This window comes from Balaenoptera physalus, assembly GCF_965194825.1.
Source record: "Balaenoptera physalus genome assembly, chromosome: 10".
NCBI classification, from domain to species: domain Eukaryota; kingdom Metazoa; phylum Chordata; class Mammalia; order Artiodactyla; family Balaenopteridae; genus Balaenoptera; species Balaenoptera physalus.
In genome coordinates, this window is record NC_138889.1 from 65,461,615 (window position 1) to 65,479,558 (window position 17,944).

Here is a 17,944-nt window from a genome sequence, read left to right on the forward strand (position 1 = left end):
GGTTGGTGATAATTTGTATATGTTGTCACACATCACTGCTGGGAGAACTAAGTGCTGTCTGTGTGACTCCACTGGAAAAGGGCAGTTGGAAGCTCATGCCTGGTTTCTCCTGGACTCCACCCTATGTAATTTTTTTTCTTTGCTGATTTAAATCTGTGTCCTTTTATTGTAATAAACCGTAACTATGAGTAGAACAGCTTTTTTGGGTCCTATGCGTCCTTCTCATGAATCATCAGACCTGAGGGTGGTCTTGAGGACCACCCAGTACAGTGGTACTCAGAAAATATTGAGGAGACTGGGGTATCAAAAGTCTGTTGATAATGATTCTCTTTGCCTAAGTTTTGTAACCTACTATAAAACCAAAGTTCAATAATTTTGGTGATGTTAATATCATGCAAGTAGTATTAAAGAATAATTCTTCAGAACGTCCAGTTATATATATCAGATGAAAATATGAGATTGCCTCCACTCTCTCATGAGGCTCCTCACAAAATGATGAGCTGTAAAAGACTTTTGCTTTGACCCTTCAGTTATAAATGAAGACAATTAAGGATGTCCTAGAAAACCAACATCATGAAAGAGAAGGTCCAAAGTAAACAAACAGATCAACTGATCACTGGAGAAAAAGAGATTAAAGCAAGAGAAAAAACATTCCAATTAACATCAATCACTGAGGACCAAGCAAAATCAGTGAAAACAAGATATCAGTACCTTTCGGGGAAATTTCAGAAGGTACAAGTACAAAGTAAAAGTACAAAGAGACAATCTTAAAACCTCCTTGAGGGAAAAAAATCTACAAAAGAATGGCATCAGACACCCTAGCTGGAACATGAAGTACTAGAATATATTGTGACAAAATAAAAGATTCTAAGGTAAAGTAATTTTAACCTAAATTCTGTGCCCAGCTAACTTTCTTTTAAGAATTAGAGCACAGGGACTTCCCTGGTGGCAAGAATCTGCCTGCCAATGCAGAGGACACGGGTTCGAGCCCTGGTCCAGGAAGATCCCACATGCCACGAAGCAACTAAGCCTGTGCACCACAACTACTGAGGCTGCGCTCTAGAGCCCGTGAGCCACAACTACTGAGCCTGTGAGCCACAACTACTGAAGCCCACGTGCCTAGAGCCCGTGCTCTGCAGCAAGAGAAGCCACCGCAATGAGAAGCCCGCACACCAAAACGAAGAGTAGCCCCCACTCGCCACAACTAGAGGAAGCCTGCGCATAGCAACAAAGACCCAACGCAGCCAAAAATAAATAAATAAATAAATTTATTAAAAAAAAAAAAAAGAATTAGAGCATAATAAAGATTACTTTAACTACCTGTGAACCCTCACTGGAAAAACAGTACTCAAGGACATACACAAGGAAAATGAAAAATGTATCTAAGAGTGGGGGTTGATATGGGTTTTATGAAACTTCAGTGAGCAGAGAAATAAATATTTTAACCATAGTTTAAATGTTTGCTAATAATTTGGCTGTGAGACAGAGAATGGGAAGAAACCATATTTTAAAGGACAAAATCATAATAAATTCCAAGAGGAAGAAGATTTGGATACAAAATTAACAAGCTTGATTTAATAGACATATAGAAATATGTCCCCTACAAATAGAGCATAGGCATTATTTTCAGACATATTTGAGCACAAATGAATGGGATAGGATAGGATAATTTTTTCAGTGGTTAAAACCATCAAGACATATTCTCTGAATTCAGGACAGTAAAACTAGAAGACAAAAATACAGTCCTCTGTAAAATGTCTTTTCAGAATTTTTTAATCCCCATTAATTTACATACAATAAAATTAAAAAATTTTAAGTGTACAAGTTTTGTCACATGTATATAGTCATGTAACCACTACCATTCGGTTCAAAATAATCTTTAATATCCCTTATGATTTTTTTCTTTGATCTATAGGTAATTTAGAAAAGTATTGTTTAATTTTCAAATATTTGGAGATTTTCCAGATATCTATGACTGAATTCTACTTTAATTTTATTGTTGTTAAAGAACATACTTTGTATGATTTCATTCATTTTGGATTTAATGAGAATTTTTTAATGACCCAGAATATGATGTATCTTGCTGAATGTTTAGTGTATATTTGAAAAGAATGTGCATTTTGCTGTTGTTTGATGGAGTGTTAATAGGTAGAGTAAATATCAATTACGTCAGGTTGGTCAATAATACTGTTCAAGTCTTTTATATCCTTACTTCTTTTCTGCTTCCTTGTTCAATGAATTACCGATAGAGCAGTGTTGGAATCTCTTAACTCCACTTGTGGGTTTGCCTATTTCTCCTCTTAATTCCATCAGATTTGTTTAATATATTTTGAAGTTCTGTTATTAGAAACATACGCATTTAAGATTATGCCCTCTTGATGATTTTAGCCTTTGTCAATGAAATATTCCCTTCCTCCCTGGTAATATTCCTTGCTCTGAAATCTTCTTGATATTAATATATCCACTCCAGGTTTGTTTACATGGCCTAATTTTTTCCTCCTTTAAACCTATCTTTGTTGTGATATTTTTTTTAGTTAATTTATTTATTTGGTTGCACCGGGTATTGGTTGAGGCAGGCAGGCTCCTTAGTCGCAGCTCACCAACTCCTTAGTTGGGCACGTGGGCTCCTTAGTTGTGGCCGACGGGCTCCTTAGTTGCGGTTCCTGGGCTCCTTAGTTGTGGCGTGCGAACTCTTAGTTGCGGCATGCATGTGGGCTCTAGTTCCTGGACCAAGGATTGAACCTGGGCCCCCTGCACTGGGAGCGTAGAGTCTTAACCACTGCACCACCAGGGAAGTCCCCTGTCATGATATTTTAAGTGGATTTCCTGTTGACAGCATATGTAGTTGGGTCTTGCTTTATGATCCTATCAGAAAATTTATGTCCTTTCAATTGAAGTTATCAGGTATATACATTTAAAGTAATTATCAATATGGTAGTGTTTAAATCTGTCTTTTCTATTTGTTCCACCTGTACTTTCTTTCTTTTTTTCTTCTTTATTTCCTGCCTTTTTTCGAATTGAGTATTTTTATGGTTACAGTTTATCTCCAGTAATGGCTGATTACATGTACTTATTGGTTCTTTAGGTGGCTACTCTATGATTTAAAATATACATCTTTACATTATTCTATCTAATATTTATTATTTCCTTTCTTCTGCTTATTTTGCTTTTAATTTGTTTTTATTTGCTGGGTTCTTGAAGTGGAAGCGGTGGTCAGTGAATTGACACTTTTCTCCTTGTGTAATATAAGCATTTTAGTGGTATAAATTTCCCTCTGAGTACTGCTTTAGCTGTATCCACAAATTTTTGTTATTTTTTCATTTCAATTTAGTTCGAAATACTTTCTAATTTCTCTTTTGATTTCCCTTTTGATCCATGGGTTATTTAGAAGTTACTTAGTTCCCAAATATTTAGAGATTTCGCAGATATCTTTTTGTTATTGATTTCTAATTCATTTCCATTGCAACAAAATATACTTTGAATCTTCTCATATTTAATTGAGACTTGGGTTTTTTTTGTTTTTTTTTTAATTAATTAATTTATTTTTGGCTGTGTTGGGTCTTCGTTTCTGTGCGAGGGCTTTCTCTAGTTGCGACGAGCGGGGGCCACTCTTCATCGTGGTGCGCGGGCCTCTCACTGTCACGGCCTCTCTTGTTGCGGAGCACAGGCTCCAGACGCGCAGGCTCAGCAGTTGTGGCTCACGGGCCTAGTTGCTCCGCGGCATGTGGGATCTTCCCAGACCAGGGCTCGAACCCGTGTCCCCTGCATTGACAGGCAGATTCTCAACCACTGCGCCACCAGTGAAGCCCCTAGACTTGTTTTGTGGCCCATAATATGGTCTATCTTGTTCAGCGTTCTGGGTACACTTGAAAAGAATGTGTATTCTATTGCTGTGTGGTAGGGTGTTTCTTTAATGCCCCTAATTAGGCCAAGTTAGTTAATAGTATTGTTCAAGTATTCAAATCTCTGACTACAACTTGTTTATCCTCACAATTCTATCAGTTTTTGCTTCATGTATTCTATCAGTATGCTATGAAGTGCATAAATATTTAGAATTGTTATGTGCTTTTGATGAATTGACCCCTTTATCATAGTGAAATGACCCTTTTTGTCCCTGGTAATATTCATTGCTCTTACCTATACTTTGTGTGATATTATTTTAACCACTGCAGATTTCTTTTTATTAGTGTTAGTGTAGCATATCTTTTTTTATTCTTTTACTTTTAATATACTTATATCTTTATATTTAAATTAAATGTCTTGTAGAGAGCATAATATTGGGTCTTGCTATTTTACTGAATTAGGTAATCTTTGCTTTTATTTTGATGCTTAGATCTTTTATATTTAATGTAATTATTGGAATAGTTGAGTTTAAATTTACCAGCTTACTATTTGTTTTCTATTTCTATCATATTTGTCTTTTCTGGTCTTATTCCCTTTTCAGTTTTTTCTGCCTTCTTTTGGATTAACATAATATTTTTAAAGCATGTATCTTATCTCTTTTGTTGGCTTATTAACTATAACTCCTTGTATTATTTTAGTCATTTCTTTTGGGTTTATAGTATACGTCTTTAATATACACAGCCTAACTTAAAGTGATATTATACTACTTATGGTATATACAGTACAAGAACCTTACAACAATTCTAGTTTCATATCTTTCCAGTGAATAACCCCAATAAAATGAAAATTTCTCTTTCTCAATATTGATTTTTTTCAGTCCCATGGAAGACTCTAAAACTCCTTGCTTGGGTTACATACTCATCCCTGAACAGACAATAGTGGACAGGGGCATGAATATTTTGGTCAGTCTGAATTCCTGCAGCAGCCCTTCTAGAACTTCATGGAATTAGGAAGGCCTTCACCAGAAGAACCCAAGAACAGGAATGCAAAAGTGCGCTAGTTACACAAAAACTAGAGCTATCGTAGACCACTACAGGCAAACATACCACAGAAAGAGTTTACAGATTGGCAGGTAGAGAATTCACACACACACACTTGCTATAAATTCCCTACATATATATCTTGCCAACAATACGGAACTTGGCCACACAAAGCAGGAGCAAATGAAGCATTTCTCTGTATGACATTTTCCTTCCCCTTGAACCCCTCAGGGCACCTCTGCATATCTGATTTCTGTCAAGCTGGAAAAGAAGCCAAACATTCCACGACTCTTTCATATTTGACTTTTATCAGCATTCTGGAAAAATTTTTACTAACAATATAAGCACTTCTGTATACGACAGAGTTTCTCAACCTTGGCACTATTGACATTTTGGACCAGATAATTCATTGTAGTGAGGGGCTTCCCTGTGCATTGTAAGATGTTTAGCAGCACCCCTGGACTCTACCTACTAGATGTCAGTAACACAACTGCCTCCCCAGTTGTGACAATTAAAAATAATGCCAAATGTGCCCTAGGGGAGCAAAATTGCTCCTGGTTGAGAACCACTGAATTAAGGAATGTTTATAAACATCAAGATCTACAGATTCTTAACCCCAAATCAGCATCAGCTGATGGGGAGAAAGCAGAGTTAGCATTAGGTGCCATCAACTTCTGTTCCGTATCCCAGCAAGCCCATCACTTCTCAGGGGACCACATCTGTTGTTCACCACAGCAGAAACAGCTCTCAGCACCTGGACGAGAGCAATGTTCAGCAACCACAACCACAACAAATGTTAGAAGAATAAGTGTATAAATGAATGGACGGATGGATGATGGATGAAAAGAAAAATGTGCATGATTATCCACAGTGTTACTCTGGGGAAAGGAGTGACTTAGGTGGGATGTACATAAGAAAAGGACATATTTTACGATTATACTTTAAAACTTTTGTATTTGAATTTTATCATTTTTACTTTCATAATTTAGATAATTTTAAATGATTTATTTTTAAAACACTTGGAAATCAAACCAAGCATTTTCCCCTTAATAAACCTTTCTTTAATTTGCTCAGGGTTTTTTTTTTTTTTAAGTACGAAAGTGGACTTTTGCCCTAGTTCATATTCTGAATATATAACCAAATCTGAAGCGCAATTTTTTTTCCTTTTAACTCGTGAGCAAACAGCAATATAATATAAATATTTATGAATGAGGTTTACGTTGGGGAAAAATGTACTTAGGACAAAAGTAGCTTGACACATTACGTTCAGTTATGTGCCTTGGTCTTGAGGGCAGGGACTGCATCGTCACATCTTGAGCCCTACAGAGCTTGTGCAGTGTGGGCCCTCAGAAATTGGATGCCGAAAAAATGATGATGAAACTTCTTAGGCATGGTTTTGGTTGCTCCTGTTTTACTTTGTAAAACCAAGATTATTGGGGCAGGATGAGAGGAGAGGGGGCTTGAGCCAGGTGCAGTGAAAAGTCCTCTGAGAACATGTGTCTGGGCCTTTCTGCTTAAGGCAGACAGGAAAGGTCCAAGGGCAAAGGAATAGACCAGGGAGTATAGAGGGGAAAAGATAATTTATGGGGACAGCTGTTGCTCCTCTTTCTCCTCCGCCACCAGCAGGAAGCTGGGTCAGATCCTTCAGTAACAGCAGACCCTACTCCTGCTGTTGGGAACCCGGGAGCACAAAGCAGTCCAGCACCTGCCCCGTGTGACACCTCCACCCCAGGGGGAAAGGCCCAGCTACCTGGGTCTCTTGATATTAGGGCTCCAGGAACCAGAAGAGCCTGGCCTGCTTGCGAGGAGAGGTCATTTATTTACATGAAGCAGGGAGAGCTCGAGGATACAGAGCAATCCATCTGCCTTAGCGACTAAACAGACTCCCTTCGCCTCATCCTCCTGCAGAAGCGGTCAAGGAGGGAGGTTGGGCGAGGTGACCTTACAGAGCAGAATCTGTGCTTCTAAAAATAGTAGCATCCTTGGAGAATCAAGGAGGGGAGGGGAGGCTGTGGATGTTGAGGGCAAAAACCGGACTCCCCAGAGCATTGTCAGTATGAAACTGTATTAATTAGACACAGACACCCAGCTCGATAACCTCAGGTGTCACAGAAATTAAAACTAAATGAACTGGCTTTTTTTTTTTTCCTTTCTGGGTATACTTTCCCTGGGCTAAAAAGGAGAAAGAGAATTGTGTCTTCTGACCTATTTGAATGACTGCACACTGCCCCAGGAGATGTTTTCCCCAGCAGAGGGAAATGGGGCTTCTTAGAGACACATCGAGAGAAGGCAAGAGCTGCAGCAAAGTGGGAGCCAGGGGGCTCAGCCATCGGGGGCCTGCGGGATCTGGGTCCCCACCTATCTCTTCCTGCCTGGAGACTGTGCAGGGGCTGGGCAGGTGTCCAGGTGTGTCCAGGGCTGTCACGGGCTGCCACTCTCAGGCTGCTGCAGGGTCTTCGTCGAGAGCCCTGTAGGGACTAGGTGTTTGCAGGGTCCAGTGGAGCCACGTGCTGGTCTGCACAGGCTGCATGTGACCAGGTTGCGTGCGGTGCTCTGGTGGGTGGAGGGGCGTGTGCGCGCGCGTGCACGTGCGCGTGCTGGGATGGGGAGTGTTTGCAGGAGTGTACGGAGGTATTGCAGCAAACTTGGGGAGGGGGGTCTCTGTAGGGAGGTGTGTGGAGCTATAGGGGAAGAATGCATATAGACGGTGACTGTCTGGAGGACACTGCGGGCTATGTGAGGCCTGTGGGTAAAACTGTGGCGGAAGCTATGTAGGAACTGGGGGTTGGGAGTCTCCAAGGGGCTATACGGAGACCTGTCTGAGAGAGTGCACAAGGCTGTGGGTGGGCTGTGTGCAGAGCCTGTCTGGGGCTGCCAGTGGGGCAGCCCAGCACTGTGGGGCACCTCTTTGTGTAGCTTTGTCCTGGGGGCTCTGTGTGGATGTGATGGGGATATGAGTGGAGCCACACGGCGGGCTCCGTAGGGGATAGTTAAGGCTATGGGGGCTTCCGCTCTGGGGGCTGCTGTGGGCCGCGGGACCTGTGTGATGCTGTGCAGGGCTGCAGGTAGCTGGAAAGAGGGGCAGAACCCTGGATGGGCTCCACAGCTCTGCCATTTAAAGACGAGTGTGCTTCCTTAGGGACGGTGCTCCCGAGGTGCAGGCATTTATTCTCCTTCATCTGCTTGATTACGTGAAGGGGAAGGGCACCAGGCATCCGGGAGATGAGCCGGAGGAGCAGTGCGGTCCCTTGCAATGCTGCCCCGCCCCTGCCTCTGTGTGCACCAGGCTGAAGGCACTTTCTAATGCTTCAGTTTGTGCTCTCTCAACAGGACAACGTGGATCTTGGAGAGCTGATGTTTTCCCTCTGCTATCTTCCCACGGCTGGCAGGCTGACCATTACCATTATAAAAGCAAGGAATTTAAAGGCAATGGACATAACAGGAGCATCAGGTGGGACAATCTCAAATGCAGATTTCCTCCTACGTTCTTATGTAGCACCTTATGAAGCTTCCAGTAGAGTAATAAAGTGCGTGGACTTTGGAACCAAACTGCCTAAGTTTAATCCTAGTCCTAGACCTAATAGCTGTGTGACCTTGGGCAAGTCACTTAATCTCTCTGGGCTTTAGATTCCCCATCTGTAAAAATGAGGACAATAATAGTATCTGGCTCTTTCGGTTGTTACAAGATTAAGTGAGTTAGTACATATGACACCTAAGAACGGTGCCTGGCACACACTAAGTGCTCCTCGGTGTTAGCTCTCATTATTATTACCATTATTCTCTCTTAGGTCTTCTTCACATAATTGTGGACTGGACCTACAGTTTGCACATGCTGATATAGCTTATCTAATTGGGTCTTTCCTCACATACAAGCAATCATCATCACCTCAGGCTTTTAGAAGATTGATATCCAATATCCTTATATAAAAAGGTGCATCAGTGAACTATGCAGTTTGGTTTTTCCAGTGAATCAAGCATGTAGCCTTAAATTCTAAACCCTAACAGAAAAACCCCTGATATGCAGTTCCTTTTATACAAGTTCACAAGCCACCTCTTCAGGGGCTCCCAAAATGTGGTCGCAAAACCCCCAGTTCACTGGCTTTTGGTCACTGAAATCAAAAGATGCAATATATTTTGCTTCCTGGATGCCAGTGTTTTATTCAAGCAGAAAAAAAGATATGGCCTCTTCTGACCCTCTAAGCCCCCCCAGACAGTGTATGGGTGTCAGAGCAACACATGGTTAGGCAGGTGAAGCAAGAAGGACTCCCCACGGAGCAGAATAGTGAGGTGAAACCAGGAAAGCTCCACCTGAAGCAGAGACCAGCCTTGCCACCTGTCACCCCATCCCAGCATGGCACCACAAGCAAGCCTGTGTCCTTTCTCTCCCTGCTGAACTGCTTCTCCCTTTGCAACCTGACTGCAGGCAACTCTAGGGCTTGAGGCCCCTGCACTGAAGGAAACCCACCCCCACCCCAAGTTTTCCCAGTCCTCTAGGAATTTAGCTTCTCCCTTTCCTAAAGACCTAGTTTTTAGAAAAAGATTCCCCGAGGTGGCTCCAAGTCAGGTCCTGCAGCCTGTTTCCCCATGCTTTGGAAATGGCTTTGCATTTCCCTTCCTGTGACAGCCAAGCAGGTCCTGAATCCTAATCTAATTCGGTAACAGGTTTTCACACTATTTTTAAATTCCACTCATTTTGAGGGGAGAGAGTCCTGTGCTTCTTCCTGAATGAATGACTTAATTATCCCAACTCCAGTCCCTGCCCAGACATCGTGTTAATTAAAATCCTCCAACTCCAGTCCACAGGCAGGTAAAGGGGTTCTGCCTACCATGGTCCTTGAAACTCTGCCGTGACGAAACCGCTGGCCTAAATCTGCGTGTATCCTCACAGTACCTCTGCTTCTCATGGCCTGTACAGATCCCTACGTGAAAGTCTCATTGATGTGTGATGGCAGGCGATTGAAGAAGAGGAAAACGTCCACCAAGAGGAACACTCTGAATCCTGTTTACAACGAAGCCATAGTCTTTGACGTCCCTCCCGAGAATATTGACCAAATCTACTTGTCCGTAGCGGTCATGGATTACGACCGGTGAGAGGCCTAGAGCTGTTTCTCCTTGCAAGTCCACTGTGCCCAGGGTTGGGGGACGGGGGGTGCCAGCCGTGGATTCTTAGCTGGCGTCTTAGTGCAGCCACAGGAGAAGAGTCGGGTGAGCAGCACACTGAGAGCTGATTGACAAGGCGTCACCATTTTACAAACAATGCGGTAGAGTCAGATTACCAAAGTGCCTCTAAGCTCTCCCATTTCTTCTGCCTTTCTCCTCCTCCATTCTCCTCCCTCCTCTACTTCTTCCCCTCTCCATCCCTGTACACCCCTCAGAATCTCAGCTTAGAGAACTGTGACCCCACAGATCTTAATCTTCTCTCAGGCAATCCTACCTGGCCTTTATCAGAAAGAGTCCACTCAAAACAGCAGAATGATTACTTTAGCCAGACCATCAACATTTCTAAATACATAATTTCATTCTTTTTTTTTTCTTCTCCCAATGTGTTTAATAAAGATCGTTTCTATCCACTTAAGTCTGAAAGCAAACACAGAAATGTTCTCTTGAAAATGCTAGAATCAGGATGGATGACAGGGTACATTAAAATGTATAAGATTCTCGACTTTCTAATTAATACAGCACAGAAGAGATATTTATAGCCTGCATTGTAGCCAATTGTGTATTTAAAGGACAGATTTGAAAAACAGTCATTTTAATATGCAAAGGAAGTACCAACAGGGAATTATACATGTTAAACCAGTCATTAGACTGAAATTCAAAGTCTGTTTTTAATTGGAAACCTCCCACATGGTCTGGGCACAATTATAAAAAGAAAAAAAAATCTAACTTCTAATATCTTACAATATTATTTGCAGCTGAAAATTTTCCCACAGACCCCTGAAATGTCAGTAAGGCAGCCTCAATGCCCTGAACACTCTTTGCAGAGATGCCTGGGTGAAGCATAATCGTCTTGCAACCCAGGGAGCACGTGGGTTGGCTCAGCTGCCATGGGTGTGATAGCCCACGCTGGGCAGTAGACCTCATCTTGTCTCCTCTGGACGACACACAACACAAATAGTGTCAGGCCACAGGAGGGGACATTGCCCACCAGCCGTGGAAGGCTGGGCCAGTATTTTTCAAGCTATTGCCAAGTTTCCCGCATCGACAAATCTGATTATGTGAGCTCTGCTTCAATTTAATTCTCAGTAAACTCATGAATCTGGCCTGGAAAAATCCATGGCAGAATTCATGGGGCTTCTGCATGCAACTGATTTTAATGAGCATAGAATCCAATATCCTTCACACTGCTTCCCCACCCTTGTCTCCCCCTTGCTCCCTAGACACAAATAGGAGAAAAATCCCTCATCCTTGTAGGAAGGGAAAAGAAAGAGAAGAAGTCTGTGAATTTGGATCCCAGAGAGTTAAAGGATAGGCCATGTCATTCTGGATATATGCAAAGGACTTCTAACCAAAAACCGTTAAGGAAAAAAGAAATGGTCCAAGGCAGAGATCTACCCAGGGATGTTTCAGAAATACTAGCTACGTATTAAAGGAGCTGAGTATTTCCGCAGTAGGGAACTCAAGTTGGGTCAAAGAAGCAAAGCTGGGCTTGCAAGGAAGGAGGGAAGAGCACAAAAAGACAACATGTTCTCTAAAGAGAGGGGTTGCAAGATGACCCAGGAGCCTCCTCCACTCTGCCCCCTTTGTGAGCTCAAGGCTACAGCTGACAGACTCAGAGCTTCTCCCTTACCTGTACTTGGTTCCCTCTTGCAGGAATGAAGCAGCCATTAGTGCAAGAAACTCGTTTCAGATGGCCCCCTTTTCATTACATGGATTTGGAGGCCTGAGGTCAACCTTGTTCCAGAACCAGAAGGGGCATCCTTTGCATGCAGCAGGGGGTTCTTCCAACACAGGTTCTTGCGAACAAGCTAAGCCGTGCCAGTGTTCCGACAGCTGAGCTGTGTGAGGGCCAGATTCTGGTCTTCCTCTCTGTGCCCCGAGTGAAATATTGGAACCCGAGTCCTAGTGGCTATTAAGCTTGGCCTGTAGTTTTAAATTAGGGAATGAAAAAGACCACCCCTTCCCTAATTCCTCTATCAGTTTTACTGAGTAGTTGCTGCTCTTACATACCAAAATTTAAGGAAAAAACTATTGTGCACCATTTTCACAGTGTAGGTCACAATGAGATCATCGGCGTGTGTCAAGTAGGCAACGAAGCTGAGAGGCTGGGCAGAGACCACTGGAGTGAAATGTTGTCATATCCGCGCAAGCCCATTGCACACTGGCATTCCCTGGTGGAGGTAAGACCCTACTCCCACGTGCTCCTCTTTGCAGAAGAATAAATGCTTTACTGTTGAAATGCAGGAGCCACCAAAAATGTGAGTGTACCAGGGTCTATGGTCATCAATGTGTTTCCCTGGTTGCATTTCCTGGGACTGCTTGTTGGGAATTGCATTCAATCTGAGATTGAGTCTGTGCTCCCTGCCAGTCTGGTAGGTTTTGAACATTGATCAGGGATCATCTGTTACTTTGATTGTTTTCAAAAAAGATCAGGATTCTCTTATTTCATGTTATGGCTTTGGGTTGACATTTGGAGGACATCTGCAGGATCTGAGTGAGTGTGGAGGTCCAGGCCATCATAGTGTGACTTACAGCTAGCATCAGAAAAAACTTGAGACTGGGAGAGAGGACGCATGGATTCTGAGACTGGCTGTAACATGAACCTGTGATTCTGGGCAAACTGGTTAGTATCAACTGTATATGATAAAAACCCCCAAGTCAACAAACCACAAAATAAAAAGTGAAATGGAAATTTATTTCTCTCTTACATAAAAAAGATCCAGAGGAAGGTTGTCTAGGAAGGTTGTCTAGGCTGTTAAAGTGGCTCTGTGGTTGACAGAGATGTAGACTTCTGTCTTTCTGCTTCCCTGTCCCAGTGTGAGGTGTTTTTTTTTTTTTTTTTTTTTTTGAGGTCACCTCATTGAGCAATATGGCTGCTAAGCTCCAACCATCACATATCTTCCAGGCCATAGAAAGGTGAAGACAAGAGCCAAAAGCACACACATTCCTTTTTAAAGGATTTTCCTTGATGTCTTATGCAACACTGCTACTTCCATTTAAATTAGTCACAGAACTTAGTCATACAGACATGTATGGTTGCAAGGGAGGGTAGGAAGTGTATTCTTTTTGTCAGTGGCAATGTGCCCAACTGAAAAAGCAGGATTCTCATTGCAAGGTAGAAGAAGAGAGTGGATACTTGGAGGCAGTGGACCATGGTTCTGCCTCCCACCCTCATTCATTCACTCACTCCCCCCATCCTTGCCTTTTCATTTATTCTTCCCCCATTCATCCTTACTCAGTGACTCACCCTTTTTTTTATTTACTAACTCATCCTCTCAGAAATAAATCGCATTCACTAAGTGACATTTCTGTGGGTCAAATGCCCTATTAGATAGAGAAAATATAGATGTAAGAAAGCTTTCCTTCCCTTGGAGAGCTTATAGACCATAAGAGAGAGGATGGCGTGTAAACTAATCACTGAAGTGCACAATCGTAAGCATTATCATCTACATCAAGTGCTACAGGGGCACCAAGGAAGCAAGTGTCATGCTTGGATGAGCTGGTCCCTGAAGGCTTAGTCCCTCCTGCTCTTGGGAAGCGAAGAGAGCTGAGCCCCTGGGAATAGGGACACCAGAGAGCGTGGGTTCCAGGCAGACAGCTTCCGCTTACTCTCCCAGGGCAGGCAGCTCTGTTCCCTGCAAAGCCATCCTGAGAGGCCAAGACCAGAGCCTCACCCAGTGTGGATTCTGCTGCCCTGGCCAGTCAGGAGAGTCTAAGTAAACATGCAGGGTAGCCATGGAGAGGCAGGAGGGCCCCAGGGGATGAAGGGACAGTCTTTCTTTGTTGGAGATCCTGCCGGAGGGGAAGAACAGGACAGGGTCTGTGGACTGATTCTAAGCTTCAGGGCCTCCGGGTGGTATACTCAAGGAGAGCCTAGGGCCCTCCTAATTTGCAGGTCCTTGAGGACACCTCTGTCCTTGGGCCGTAGAAGTGAAGACTGTTTCCTGGGCTCAAAATTAGTCCCTACGGGAGACCATAGAACCTGTGAACCACTTCACAGTGGGGGGGACTGGTGCTAGGTAGTGCACATCACTTCTTCAGTTCCTGGTGGAATTCTCAGAGGATTCTCTCTGTGGACTGCCAGAGCCTGTCACTAGCAGGGGCAGTTAGAGCACTTGTGATAGGCTTTTTGCGCCCTTACAAAGTCACTGCCGACTTTCATTCTTATTTGTAACCTGAAGTGTCAAAGGCTGTCAGGGCTCTATGCCTCTCGGGACACAGCAAATGGGAAAGGAGTGAGGATCAGGGGTGTGGCGTGGGGCTGAGACGGGAGCCCTGATTGTGTGCACAAGCACTTCTGTCTCAGTGACCTTGCCAGGGAGCGACTGTGGATGGGGCTGTGAACACGGGGCCCCGAGCACGGCGCGTGCACCTTACAGGAGGGAACGTGTGGAAAGCGGGCCTGGGAGGCTGCCCTCACTGCCCAGGAGGAAGCACCCTATGACTGGCTGCCCGGGAGCCATGCCTTAAACCCTGAGCAGTTGGCTTACTGCAAATCTCTGTTGGACAGTTTTGTGAGAGATACATGTTTTTAGAGTTAAACCACTGAAACTTGGGGGTCATTTGTTATAGCAGCTAGAATTACTTCAGCGAATTCAGTGGTCTTTTCTCAATGGTTGTAGCAGAACTAAGGAAATGAAATGTCCCTTATATGGAAGGCAAACCAAGGGAGGCTTTTCCTGCCCTGTTGCTTCATGTGTCGTGTCTTTTTTTAAAAAAAAAAAAAATTTATTTATTTATTTATTTATTTATCCTTGGCTGTGTTGGGTCTTCGTTTCTGTGCGAGGGCTTTCTCCAGTTGCGGCGAGCGGGGGCCACTCTTCATCGCGGTGCGCGGGCCTCTCACTATCGTGGCCTCTCTTGTTGCGGAGCACAGGCTCCAGATGCGCAGACTCAGTAGTTGTGGCTCACGGGCCTAGTTGCTCCACGGCATGTGGGATCCTCCCAGACCAGGGCTCGAACCTGTGTCCCCTGCACTGGCAGGCAGATTCTCAACCACTGCGCCACCAGGGAAGCCCGAAGTGGGGGCCACTCTTCATCGCGGTGCGCGGGCCTCTCACTATCACGGCCTCTCTCGTTGCGGAGCACAGGCTCCAGACACGCAGGCTCAGTAATTGTGGCTCACGGGCCCAGTTGCTCCGCGGTATGTGGGATCTTCCCAGGCCAGGGCTCGAACCCGTGTCCCCTGCATTGGCAGGCAGACTCCCAACCACTGCGCCACCAGGGAAGCCCGCTTCATGTGTCTTTGAAGTACATGCCTGGGACTTCGGATCCATCCTGAGAGGAGAAGCAATACTTTCCCTTTTAAGAATAAACATGTTATGAGCGGAATTGGGGCAGTGGTACCGGATGAGATGAAAAGCAGGGTCAGAGGGGTGCCTGTGCTTTGCTGACAGCTGTCAGGATGGAGGAGGCCGCGGGCAGAGCGGTTTTGACGTGGATGGACCTAGATTCAAGTCCCCGTGCTGCCACTCAGTTGCTTGTTTTTCCCTTGCTGAATCTCAGTTTTCTCCTCTGTAAAGTGGCTGTAATAGTGCCTGTCCCACAAGGGTGATTGTGAGGATTAAACAACCTAATGTATGTGAAGCACCATGGCTGGCACCCAGTAAATGCTCAGTAAAATTCCCAGTTACGACCATTACTATGTATGTCCCACATTCTGAGGGATTGCTGTGTGTCCTCGTGGGACTGTCACACAAAGAAACATCATAATGTTGGTCACGGAGGGAAAAAGGAAGGTTGGGCGTACCCCACACCCCACATGCTGGTGAGCCATGACCTCACATTGGGAGAAGGGGTCATTTGTGACTTGGCTGGATATAGAAACACATATTTCAGTTCTGTTCTTTCGCCTGTCTTCCTTGGCCTTAAAGATAAGTTGCTGTTATACTAAGAACCGTTAAATTTTCTGCTGTAAAACAAAAACAGCAATTAAGTTACAGTTCTCTGGGTGTGTGTGTGTGTGTGTGTGTGTACATAAGCATTTGTGTAAGAATGAATGAGAGAGAGAGAGAAGAGAGAAGATATGGGGTAGTTAGGATTTAGTACGAAGGGAGGCTGGCCTGGCAGAAGCGCTTCGCTGCTGGGGGCTGAGGGACCAGGTTAGGACTGAACCCTGAGCCCTGCAGAGATCTGGCAGCCTGCTTGGGGCTGCATCCAACACTCCCTGACCTTGCCAGAGCAGGTGGCAGGTGGAGTCTTCAAAGCCAATGAGTTCAGAAATCCGTTTCTGTCTCAGAGAATCTGGATGGCTTCACTGCACACTCAAAGGTCAGCCAGTGCTGCTCCCTTTTCTCTCCATGATGTCAGAGGCTTGGGAAGCTGTGTAAACTCCCTCAGTGGGCTGCCTGGGCCGAGGGGACAGGAGCGTCCCCTCCACGGAGCCTCAGGGATGTCAGAGCTCTGACAGAGCTCCCACCGCCCTCTCCTCCATATATCCAAGAGAAGACGGTGCTGGCCTGGCCACATCCCGGCACCTTTCCCACCCCTGCACTCGGAGCTGGCCCACACCATGCAGCTCCGGGGAGAATAATAGAAATAGTTCCAGGTTTTCATCACTTCCGTGTGAAGTGCTGCCTGACCTCTGGATTAACAAGTAGTAAACTTGGTTTGATGGGAAGAGCAGACCACAGACACCATTGGGTTAAGTCAGGTTTTACTTTTCTAAAAGGGATAGACTCCAATCAGAATACACAGTGAAGGTCAGCAGCATTCCCCTGATTGACAGAGATGTAAGATCCTGAACCCCGAAGTCCTGCTCAAGAGTCTCAGGTGTGAACAAATCTTCCTGTCTCCAAGCTCAGCATTTTCTCTGTGCACCTGGTTAGTCTGACAGTCTGCAGGACCACCTCAAAGAGCTGGAAGCCCCCTGCCACTCTGGGTTACGCAGCTCCCAGCGTAACTAGGGGCAGGTGTGGCACAGTACACCCTGGCAGAGACAGAGTCCCCATCTTCCAGCCTCTGCCGCCCTACGGGTGTAGATTTAGAGCTGTATAGCTAAGGCAAATGTCATCGCCCAGACTCGACTGGGAGTTACTCTAGCAGGCCCTTTAAACAAGCTCTAGATATTATCCATCAAGTGCCCACCAGGGCCTACCTGGAATCTTCAAAGTCCACACATTCCCAAGCCAGGTTGGGTTAAGTGTCCACCCCTGGTCCAGTTTGCTGGAGGTCAGGGGTCATGGAAATGTGACCTGGTCCCACTCCAGCAGGAGCATTGAGAGTAGACTTGCTGAGAAGTGTCCCCCTGGCAGGACAGGGAAATGGACACAAGTGACCCCAATCTTCTGCTTCCCAGAAGATTTTTTTTATTATTATTGATTGATTGATTGATTGATTGATTGCCGTGCTGGGTCTTAGTTCCTGTGCGAGGGCTTTCTCCAGTTGCGACAAGTGGGGGCCACTCTTCATCGCGGTGCACAGGCCTCTCACTATCGCGGAGCACAGGCTCCAGACGCGCAGGCTCAGTAGTTGTGGCTCACGGGCCTAGTTGCTCCGCGGCATGTGGGATCTTCCCAGACCAGGGCTCGAACCCGTGTCCCCTGCATCGGCAGGCAGATTTTCAACCACTGGGCCACCAGGGAAGCCCCTTCCCAGAAGATTTTGAAGTGAGGGAGTCAAAGGCTTTATCACTCTGGGCCAATTGCTATTCACAACAGATTTAGGAAAGAGGAGTGATTCTCCAGAAAGAGGAGGGGTTGACTGGAAGAAGCCAAGTGGGAGATCAGGTTCCCCTCAGGGAGTCTGAGTGTGTGTAGGCCTTGGGTCCTGGTGAGGACTAGACCAGCAGAGAAGGAAACTGAAACCAGAAAAAAAAAAGCAGGCACTAGGCACAGGGTGGGAAAGCCCAAGGGAGTTGCAACCTGCCTTCTTTCTCCTTCCTCCTTCCCAAGCTGGCGCCT

The 17,944-nt window shown here is 45.1% G+C and overlaps 1 protein-coding gene across 6 annotated transcripts in view; it reads left to right on the forward strand.

Annotated features, from left to right (window-relative positions):
* The window catches only part of LOC309667659 (synaptotagmin-9), a 232,073-nt gene that overhangs the window by 126,550 nt on the left and 87,579 nt on the right, over positions 1 to 17,944 (forward strand). For 4 of the 6 annotated variants that reach the window (XM_082476323.1, XM_082476325.1, XM_082476322.1 and 1 more), the window contains 3 exons: positions 8,214 to 8,334; positions 9,799 to 9,970; positions 12,094 to 12,223. In XM_082476323.1, coding sequence (XP_082332449.1) covers positions 8,214 to 8,334; positions 9,799 to 9,970; positions 12,094 to 12,223 — 423 coding nt within the window. Of the gene's footprint in view, positions 1 to 8,213; positions 8,335 to 9,798; positions 9,971 to 12,093; positions 12,224 to 12,612; positions 12,667 to 17,944 lie in introns of those variants that run through there. The other 2 variants (XM_082476327.1, XM_082476328.1) reach the window with 2 other exon arrangements.